This window comes from Alligator sinensis, unplaced genomic scaffold, assembly GCF_000455745.1.
Source record: "Alligator sinensis unplaced genomic scaffold, ASM45574v1 scaffold62_1, whole genome shotgun sequence".
In the NCBI taxonomy this organism is placed as follows: domain Eukaryota; kingdom Metazoa; phylum Chordata; order Crocodylia; family Alligatoridae; genus Alligator; species Alligator sinensis.
In genome coordinates, this window is record NW_005842093.1 from 2,447,217 (window position 1) to 2,458,489 (window position 11,273).

General features: G+C 39.5%; 1 protein-coding gene across 1 annotated transcript in view; it reads right to left on the bottom strand.

The window, feature by feature from the left end:
* Nucleotides 1-11,021, bottom strand: part of ADGRL3 (adhesion G protein-coupled receptor L3) — a 312,615-nt gene extending 301,594 nt beyond the window's left edge. The window contains exons 1-4 of the mRNA XM_014520156.2: nucleotides 10,924-11,021; nucleotides 8,774-8,823; nucleotides 8,502-8,516; nucleotides 5,594-6,394 (exon numbers count right to left, since the gene is read on the bottom strand). Coding sequence (XP_014375642.1) covers nucleotides 5,594-6,394; nucleotides 8,502-8,516; nucleotides 8,774-8,823; nucleotides 10,924-11,021 — 964 coding nt within the window. The remainder of the gene's footprint in view (nucleotides 1-5,593; nucleotides 6,395-8,501; nucleotides 8,517-8,773; nucleotides 8,824-10,923) is intronic.
* Between the last annotated feature and the right edge of the window lie 252 nt (nucleotides 11,022-11,273).

Consider the following 11,273-nt stretch of genomic DNA (forward strand, 5'->3'; position numbering starts at 1 on the left):
GCCCTGCCTTTAACACTGGTCTGAAAATGTGAAGGCCGCTCAGAAAGTAATGCCTCTTAATATTTATGTTCTGGGACATGCAAAGTGTTCTTGTTGACTTCTTGCCCAAGGAATCCACAGTCAATTCAAAGACATACATCAAAACCTTAAAGAAACTGAAATATTTCATGCAAAGGGCCCATCCCAAGGTGCTGCTTCTTGCACAATAAAGCTTACTCATGCAGCAGCTTGAGCATTCAGGCAATCTCATCGTTTAGATGAACTGTGCTACCCCATCCTTTGTACAGCCTGGACCCTGCACCCTCCAGTTACCATCTTCATCATGCCTTGAAGGGCAGACTACAAGGTCAACATTTTTGGAATGATAGCAAAGAGATGGAGGCTGTGCAAAATGATTGCACAATAAAGACAAGGACTTGTATGTTGTTGGAATACATGCTTTTGTTCACCAGTGGAAAAAAGGTCACTGACAGAGAGGAAGACTATGTTGAAAAAAAACCTGTGTGTTCAGTGATAATGTACCCAACTTACATTACATTTTTTACATAATATATAACTGAGAAAAAAAGGAGAAAGTACTTTCTGACTGACCCTTATATGGCATAACTGAGGCCATCTTGTATGAGTCAGGGCTACGGAATCTCCAGCCGTTAAAATACTAACAAAAAAAACTTGCTGCACAGAGCTCTTGTCTCTTTGCTGCCCAGGACAGCAGCAATGCCTGATTGTCTGGTATAAAAGGATTAAAGAAATTAGAAAATGATCACTCAGACACTGTCCAAACATCACATATGATGCTATGCCAGTAATGCAAGAAGAGGGAAGGTCAGAATTTGCTTCCTTCCCCCATATTGTTTACGTGGGTTAAGTTACCACAAGGTGTTGATAAAAATTAATGTTACGACCAAGACAACGTAGAAAAGATTTTCACTTCATGTATAGATAGACAAGTTTCTTTGCGTAGATGTGATATCTTTTATTACATCAAGTAAAGAGTTGGAAAAAAATATATTTGCAAGATTTTGGGCACAAACACCCTTCTTCAGGCCTGAAGAAGCGGGTGTGGGCCCAAAAGCTTGCAAAGAACAATGTTTTAGTTGGTCTAATAAAAGGTTTCACATGTTCCCAAGGAACCTTGTCTGCCTATGTCCTTAGGCCAACACGGCTACAACCAACAATCCCCCTCACTTCATGTAACATATGGTTCTCTTCTCACTAAAAGACTGGGGGGCATAATGGTGCAACCAAACTAAATCTAATATGCATACTGTGGAATTTTTTGGACAATCTGTTAAGAAGAATATTCATTGAGCCACAGAGTTCTTTTCAGTATCACTTCTTCTCAACTGGGCAGACCAACCCCCGCCCCCCTCCAAACAAAAAACATCAACTGTTTTCAAGCAGAAGAAATGATCAAGGGGACATGTGCATACACAGAAAGGCCTGCCAGAGCCTGAGCCTAGACATCTTTTGGAACAGTTGTATTATTTGGACAGGCATTCAACAAACAAAGCTAGGCTGAGGTATTGTTTAGTGGTCTCTATTTTATCTGGATATTCTAGTCCCCTTTACATTGCATTGTTTTCTTGTCATGCTCCTCTTTTAAGTTATTCGGAACTTTTATTTTAAGCCACCTCGAGCCTTTGTTGGACAGGGAGGCATATACATAAAATGAATGAACTGAATATGTAGAGACCAATGAGCACGAGGAGACTCTCTCACATCTCTCACCTCCTGAAGAGCAGGGTTAACAATCGGTTTTGTGAGCCCTAAAGAGATGTTGCTTTTAAAGAGTCCTTTACAGTAATTGAACCCAATCCTGGACAAACATAACAAAGAAAGGTAATTCCTTAAAATGCATACCTTAATTACAAGTATTTTTTAGAAAAATCAATATTTGGTTTTATTCTGTGAACAGCACTGAACTAGCTGTCTCCAGTTCAATTGAATTTCACTTGACTTTATTACAGAGCTATGGTTTCAACATGTTCTCCAATTACTTTTAACTACCACAGAGACCAAATTTTAAATTCCCATGATCCTTTGCAACTGATCCACCTCAAAGAGGACAGATCCATTATTTCAGTGACCGGTTGTAATTAAAGATTCTTTTAATACCACTTTGAACTGTGTACAAAAGCAATATTTAGAGATGCACCTTTCAATTAGAAGTCTGGAGAAAAATGAAAGGTGCTACAATTAAGATTTCTTTCTCCTGCTGGCTTTGTGAGAAAGTTGAAACAAGGCTTGTCTGCAGGAAAGCCAAGACCTCACCACCTGGGCTTTGTATCTATGGATCTCAAATGTGCTACTTGCTACGTAGGTGATGCAATATCTCACTCTCCTGGTTGTGGGCAATTTTTGTGTTTTTTCAAAGCCTCATTTCTAAACTGCTAATTGGTGTTTAACAACCCATTTGTTCTGCCCATTGATTTTACATTTTTTTTCCTTGTGTTTTTAATTAAACATACCCTGTTTACACATTTTGCTCGTATTAAATTATAACAGAATAGGGCTAAGGAACTCTTCCATCCCTGTACGCTGATGTATTCTAAGGACACTGCACTACCCAAGCACTTTTATACAGGGGAGAAACAGATGACAATGGCCAGACTATTTTTTTCTTTAAAAGAAATCTTCGGTCACACCAGACTTCTACAGCTGTGAATGCTGTCAACTCTCTGAACTCTTGTCTGTTCCTTGGAAACGTGACGCTTTGGAGCCTGCTCCACTGTGGGTTCATGTCAATGTAAAAACACCCCTCAACTTCCATGTGCATTGAACCAGGCTCTGAACTCATGAGGGAAGGAAAGATACATAGACACAGCTAGTGGAAATGACAGTTCATGTCCCCATCCATGAGCACACATACAAATGCACTGATCCAGCAAAATCCTACTTGCCCACTCACCCAGTGGAAGAAGCGATGCTCCTTGACTAACAATCTGAACAATGTTCCCACAAGTCAGGCTATGCTGGGAAGTGAGCAGCAAACTAAATTCCTTCAGTTCTTGTTAGTTTTACTTTCCTTCCCTGAGAAGAGCCTTCCCCAGTCCCAGCTCTCTATTCAAGAAGGCATCATTTTGCAAGATCCGTCATCCCAGATATCCCAGTCAAGCCACATTTCTCTGATATCATTGGAAGACAATGTGTCTGGGATGCTGTCATACACTGATTGCCAGAGAACTTCACAGAACAGGAAAACGGGCTACATTCCCTTGCCAAAACCACTAGATTACTGAAAAAATGCCCTGATGTGATTCTCAAATAATCCTCACAGGATGTTGGGGAGGCTGCTAATTCAACCAGGTTTAGAAGGAAATTAGAGAAGCTCATGGAGGCCAGATCCATCAATACATATAAATATAATAGTTAGAGATGCAACCTCAAACTTGGGACTTCCTATGCCTCTGACTGCTGGTAGCTGCATAGGCCCTGCTTCACCACTCTTCCCGTTACCATCCAGTCTTTGCCACTGTGAGAGACACTGTGGTCTAAGTATGACAGCTGTCATGTTCTACTGTTCTTAATTGTTACCATTTTCCAAAATAAATATTTAGTCTTGCCCATTCACTGCAAAAGAACTATTCCTACTTCCAACTGTATATCTTGCCTTATTTTTTAATTCACCTAAATATTTCTGCTCTTAGGGGATCTTCAAGTCCACATCCAAAAAGCATGGCCAGCTTTTACCTCTACAATAAGGTAAATCGAAGTGTGTTATCTAAATTGCTCTAAACACGGTACAGTGTTCAATATAACTTCAGCTCTAAATTTGGTGTTTTCAGCTCAAGATCTGGTAAAAATAATTAAACCAAAAACAAAAACATCTGAGACTGCATTTGTTCACAAAACCTCATCTTCTTTCACTGGTTGTAGGATTAATTTTTTTTAACAGATTCAGTAACTGGCAACAGACAGCACATGAGAAGGGGGCAGCAGAGAAGTTCTTAAAGTATATGGAAAAGATTCCTCAGAAAGGATAGAAACACACTAGAATAAAAAAAGGAGGGCAATTGATTTTCACTCTTTTGGGATGACCAATAACTCACATATTACTCTGCTTCACTCCACCGCTCAAAAAGTATGTGCTCATCATTAACTTGTGAGAATGAAAAGTATTACTTCACCCTTTCCCCATCTGAAATCCTTCATAGATCAATACCTTCCAATTTTCTTCCTTCTCATAGTTCTGATCTTTTGCCTCATGTACCTACATTCTCTTTGCCTCCTTTTCCTTGCATTTTGCTATGGAGTCAGAAATTAATTTGATTTCTGCTTCCTGAAAGTTTTCCAGAATCACAATTTCTTTTAAAATCTCTTTATCTACTTTCTTTTTTTATAGTGATGACAGTCACATATGGAAAGAAAAAAGACACAAAGGGATCAAAGCACCGTATCACTCCTCTCTTGCAAGCTAATGACCTGGCTCTATTCAGTTACTACTTTAGTCTTTTTTATCATGATATTTAATAGAAATGTAACACTTTGAAAGAAAAAAATATGTTGCTAATTAAATGTGTTATCTTCTAAATTATATTAATTCTGCCTTTCTTGTTACCTCTTCAGTATTTTGGAAAGATAGAATCTGACAGAGAGAAAATGAATGCCAACCATTATTACATAAAGTTTGTATGTAGGAGTAACCCATTTCAAATGTAAAGGAAAATAATTTTGAGGACCCAGCACTATTTGGTGAGTTCAAACCAAATTGTCATATGGCACTTTGCTGACATAGAAGCAAATGTGGATTTCTGTTTATATAACAAGGAAGAATTTGGTCTTAGTTAATGAACAATTTCACCAAAAACATCACTGTGGTTTCTGAAGCCCAGTCTTCAGCCTTGGAGAGATGGAGTAAAATTTCCTTCTGTCAAAATTTAAACAATATAACCTGTCCAAGCTGTTTTAAATGGAACAGCAGCACATGTCCCCTGCATCCCCCAACAAATCATCCATATACATACACACAGAGGAAAAAAAAAAAAACAACACAGATTATTTTGTCCGTTTTAACTACAATGAAATCAGCCATTAACACATCAGATGCCGAACAAATTGTGCACGTGTTGACACGAGTGTGTGAGAGTGTATGTGTATGTGTAAAGGGGGAAAGTTCCACTTACTCTTACAGAACTGTGCTAATTTAAGACAGCTGAGGATCTACTACATGATAGTTGCAAAAACAGCTTCTTCTGAGCTGTGATTTATGGGAATGCTCACAAAATCAAAGAAAAATAAAGTGGATGGAAAAAATATAATTAAACAAACAATATTGTTGGTAGATCTGATGATATGAGCAAGGACTTGGATGTGTAGACAGTGGCTCAGGTTTATCACTGAAAATTCATTCCTATTTCCATTTATTTTCAGAGTAAGCTATAAAGAAAATGTTCTGCACAGCATAAAACTTCCCCTTTTAATACTGAGCAGTTAAGTATGGAGGGTCTCACAAATGGGTCTTTAGTCACACAGCCACCCACATTTGATGAATCATATAAAAAGATCTGTAAATAGCACAAAATGCTTGGGGACAACAGAATGAAAAATAGCTTCAGGGATGCCACAAGCAAGGCTTACCAGAGACCCTTACCTGCTCTGCTGTCCAGGGGTCCAAAATCCAAAGAATACTTCACCACATGATAGTTGTTCCATACATAAAGGAGGTTGTCCCTGGGATTATAATCCACAGCGGCAATGTACTGATATGAGTTTGGAAAGGGAACATCCACCATACTATCCTTGCTTTGGTCAGTGTTGTAAATGTAGTCTATTTTATTCCCTGTAGCTTCGTTGTCATCGTCCTCATACACAGACTTCACCACGTATAGAATCCCACAAATCATGAAAGCATTGGAAGCTGACCGTTTGTCATACGCCGTATCCCATGTCCCTTCAATCCTTAATGTGTAAGGGTTTAACTGGCTAATGACAATTTTGCCATTGTTTTGTTCTGTTGCATAGATTACCCACAGGCCATTCTCATCCACAGCCAGGTCTATATCAGACTTGCCCCCCCATCGATAGGGGGAAGTGTCATGGTAATTAGCATTTGCTATGATAGCTTCTCCACTCTTTATCCTTGTCCGTAAGTCAAATTTGACTATGTTCCTGGTTCGCTCCTTGTTGAAGAACAAAGCCCCATCATATACCACAAATCCTGTGCCGTCCACCCGGTGAGGGAGCTTGTATGTCGTAGTGGGTCTCCCAGCAATGAAATCATCCTTGGAAGAGTATTCTGTCAGGGTGTCAGTTCTGTATGGGGTCCAAGGCATGTAGTAGATCTTGTCAGAAGCCTGAAGAGGATCCTTACACCACGCCCCAGACTGGTGGTCTGACTCAAATAAATGTTCACTCTGGTATACTCCTTTTAGTAGTCCAGGACAAAGAAAAACTGTTGGAGGGAAAAAGAGTTAAAAACAAAACAAAAGAAGAGAAAGTTAATGATAGTCCTACTGCTCTGGAATGAACTTGTAATAGTTCACAGTTCTACAGTGGAGTATGATCAAGATCAAAAGGAACCCCACAATACATTTTCTGTAATTGTAGATTATCCTGTCTAGAACAGGGCATGCTCCTTCATATTGATTTTTGCTATCTTCTCTATGAGCATCAGTTCATTTTCTTATAGCTTTTGGAATCTATTTTTACGGGTGTACTTACTTGGACCATTCATCTTTGTAAACTCTGAAATGAATATGTATTCCCAAAGGGTTCATGGGTTTATATTTTCAGTTTATACTGTACTGTAGATCTATACCTAGTAGGTGAATGGAGTATATTCCTGGGAAACTGTTCCACATATTTACTTTGAATAGCCTGCTGAAGTATGCCCTAGAAATGGAAATAATAAAATAAAGTCTAATAAAAAAAAATCCCACCCTTACAGCCCAGGTGAATTTAAATATTTAAAAGGTACTATAGCAAAGCAGAGGCAAATCCCTCAGCAACTCAAAAGAACATTTAAAGCAAATGGGGGAGGGGGGGGGGATACCTTACTACAGGCCAGTAGCATAACTAGCAATAAAGCTTTCAGAGGTCTACACAACACACAGAACATGCAGTCCACACAATTAAAAATGAATGATGGGTGAATACTGTAAGGAAAAAGCAGAAGGTAAGGAAGGAAGAAAGGAAAGAGGAAGGAAAAGAAATAAGTTCACTGGAGAGGAACCCAAGGTCTAGATTTTAATCAGTTAAAATGTCCTGTTAAATATAGTAGTATTTACACTTAAAAACATGTACCTTCTATTGTTAAATGAGAAGAGTATATAGGAACATTTGACTAGCTGTGGCGCTTTGCTGCTCAGACTTCAGAATCAGAGAGGTAAAGGGTTCAGATGGCTCACTTGAGTTCGAGTGTGATATGCTGCATGCATAGAGGCAGGGAAAAGACTTGCTCTATGCTTTGTGGCTGTAGGAACTGAAAGAACACTCATCTTTCCTGTGACTGATAAGGTAAGAGATTACTGGGCATTATGACATAGTGCAAAGAAGAATGGCCAGAGCACAGCCAGGTGAAAGGTAAAATGGCTACAGAATGCCACAGTGAGCCACTGTGCAGTACAGTTTCTATTCCCCCATAATACATAAAAAATAACTCTCATATACCAGAGTTATGTATATCCATGAAGGGAAGAAAACACTGCAACTACAGGGAGACTGCTGTATCAGGAGTGTTGTGGATCTTATTTATTAAAACAAACTGAGGTAAAAAAAAAACTAATAAAACCTTTTTTCTAAATTATTGATTCAAAGCAAGAGGGTACTGGGTGGATATCTGAGCTTGTGCAGATACAACTGGAAGACCAGCCTATTGCTGGTTGTGCTCTGCAAACAACATTGAGGGTCTGATTTAACACATGAAGTCAATGGGAGCTCTACCACTGACTTGAGTGGGAGTTGGATGGGCCTTATCACTTTAAAATTAAGCCAATGATCTTGTGTGAATAATAATGGCATGATTATGGCCCAGCAGAAGCATCCTATGAGATATATTTGTTAGCATAGTGCTGGCAGATGGGATAGCTGAATGCACATTCACTGCTTAGAAGGATATCACTTCTGTTAAACAATTCATAATGGGTGAAGTCCTCAGAAAAGAGAAACTAGCATGAGACAATCATGAATTCAGAAGATACAGGAAGTTGTGGGCTAGATTTGCAGCTGGTATAAAGAAGCTTAGCTTTATTGGAGTCAGAACAGCTACCTATTGCAGCTGGGGAATAGGGAATAGTGCCTGGAAGGCCTCTTTGTGAGGGGCAGGAGAGAGAGAAATTATTTTACAACCTTAAAATAGAAGTTTAACCAAGGCAACTGACACTGTAAATCTTTTTAGGAAGAGTATGTTATCTAGAGAAGTTGAGCAGCAGAGATACTAAATAAACTTCAGCGAAAAATAAGTGAGAATTAATGACAGATATTTCAACTAAAACGTTAAACTGTTAAATAACTTATCCTATAAATAAGTAATATATATAATTTGAAAGGTATTTAATTACCTTTTTGTTCCACTTCTATTGTAGAGAGAGAAGTAAAGAGAGAAAGGAGAAAAGAGAATAGATTAATGGTACTGTATTGGCCAGGTACTTTTCTTTACCTCTTTCACATGAAAGGAAGTATACTTACTGTCATTATTATTTTAAGTATTGCTATATTATGTGAACATTATATTTATATAAAAGCCCTGCCTCTAATGCACACTAGATACAATATAGTCTATCTTAGCTTTATTAGAACCTTAAAAAACACTCAGAATATCACCCAAACTTACTGAACTCAATCAAAGTCTTACCATTGGTTTCAATGGCCTCTGGATCAGGCCTACAGTCTCAATTAAGACAGCAATTAACTCAAACAGGATTGACCCATATTTCCAGATAACATAAACTCTTCCAAGTAAGGAGTGTGCTGATGTCCACATCCCAAACCCCAGAAAATCATAAATACACATCTAACTTTCTTTAAAACGGTATTCCCAATTAGATTCATGGGTTTACTCGCAGGAATAAAACCAAGCCCATTCATAAATGTTTTTGTATGACCCAAGACTCAGTTTTAACAACTAAAATGGGAAAGGTTTAAATACTCAAATACTAGTATTTGCAATTAAAAAAAAGTACTTATTTATGAAGATTAGATTAACATATTAAAAATAGTAATGCACTACCCCCCATAACCAGTGACATACTTTTCTCCAGATCATTCACCAGGCACAATAGTGCTCTCTCCAGGGTTGGATCTCTTTGACAAGGATCATTTCCCTCAAAACTGGAATACATCCATTCAGTACACATGCAACTAATAAAGGTATAGGGTGCCTGTATGTGAGTGGGGAGGCTGCTCTGACATGCTATAATTACAGCGTGTCGGAGCAGACTCGATTAACTGAGTCTGCTGGAGCGTAGTAATTACCATGCTCCAGCAGCCTCCTGCATCTCCTGTATCAGTGTCCCCATGCTTCAAAATGGCAGTGGGGGTGCTTGAACTAAAGCTCGTCAAACAAGCTTTATGCCCCTGCCATGATTTTTAGGCATGGGGATGCTGATGCATGAGGTGCTGCAGCACTTTAATTAGAACCACTCCAAGAACCAGTCTAATTAAAGTGCTTCCCCCTGCCCCCTTGGAGCATGTGTAAAAGTACCCTTAGGTACTAGGTTCCACAACCTGACAGCTTGTTCCAAGGAACATATGGGGCCTCATCCAAAGACGACAGAGAGAATGGAAAGACTGCAATCAATTTTGGTCTGCTGTAGGCCAACCCCCTGCAGAGTTCACAAATCTTTTTCACCACTGAGTCTTGTACAATTACTCCAAAAATGAAAGAAGCCTTCCCTCTTCCTTTCACACCATAGCAGTACTCCATTTTACTTGAGCCAGTTAATTGTGTCTTAAGCAGTAATCTGGCCACATGTTCAAGCAATTAATGATGTAATAAAACAGAGAATAAGCCACCAAGTTATTACAAAAAATGTGTAATAACTCTGTGGCTGGTTTTCATTGTACCTTAAACTGAATATGTGGTTGCTCCCAGCCTCTGGAGCACACAGGATCCCTTCAAGGCTTCAATTTGCCCCCAAGGCTGGGAGTACAGATCAACTAACTGGTGCTCTGAGCCATGGGAAAACTGGCCCCCTTGGCTTGCTACCTGCTGGTACAGGGGGATCATGAACCTGAGCTCCCCCTGCAACAGCAAGAGGATGCAATTGGGATCTAATCCCCAATCCCATAGTCACATCTCCAGCCATGCATGTGTGGAATGGCAGGAAAAGCAATTGTTGGGATCATAGATCAGATCCCATCACGACTTTAATTGAACATTTGCCCAGGGCCTCAGCTATGACTCACTGAGCACATCACAAGAAAGTAGACAATGCATGCTGAAACAGCATGACAGAAGTTGGGTCTGTCATGTGCCTGCTCTGAATACAAGGCCTCATAAATTGTGTGGGGAAGATGGCTTAGTCTAGTCAGCAGGCAAGATGGCAAAGGGAGCTATTAGAAGATCAACATTTTAAAGAGCTTCATTAGAAGTCTCACTGGCATTCAAAATTCCATTCTTCTCTGCACCTGAGATTTGGAGAGGGAACTCTGGGTATAGGTGGAAAATGATGACTCAGATGGTACTAAAGTAGAACATGTTTTCTACATGCACTAGTCTTATTCTTGGATACCCACTTTCATGATCAGAGGTAGGGGGACACATCCAAATATCACCTGTTAGGTGTGGACACATGCCTTTTTTCTGCTGGGAAAGCCAATTGCATTCTTTGGTAAAAGCAGACTGGACACGACAAGAACATCCTGACAAGTACTATGTCACTCCACACTGGAGTAAAGGCATCTATCAAAATTTAAGGAGGAACTAACTATATTCCAGTTACACTTACAGTGGAGTACTGGTCAAGTGTCCACCTACCTTACCTAGTTTCATACTGAGGCAGCCATTTGCTCAATGCAAACTGGCTGCATACCACCGAATGGTCAGGCACTATAATAGCACAATCCAGGTTGAGAGACATGGTCATGTGTTTGCTCCTGACTACAGAGTAAAACCCCAAGTAAACTGCTCCATAAGAATCATATTATGTGTCTGCACCCTTTCTGTTGACATCCATAATGATTTTCATAGGTGTTTCAGTGGGTTTCAGTGGAAAGAAAAAACTAAAATAAGAGGGTATCTATGTGAAGACAGAGCCTATAAAGGGCTGATATTCTTCCCCATGCTAGGATCTTAATAGCTCTTCCCTTGGGGGTGAATGGAATGAGGAGCT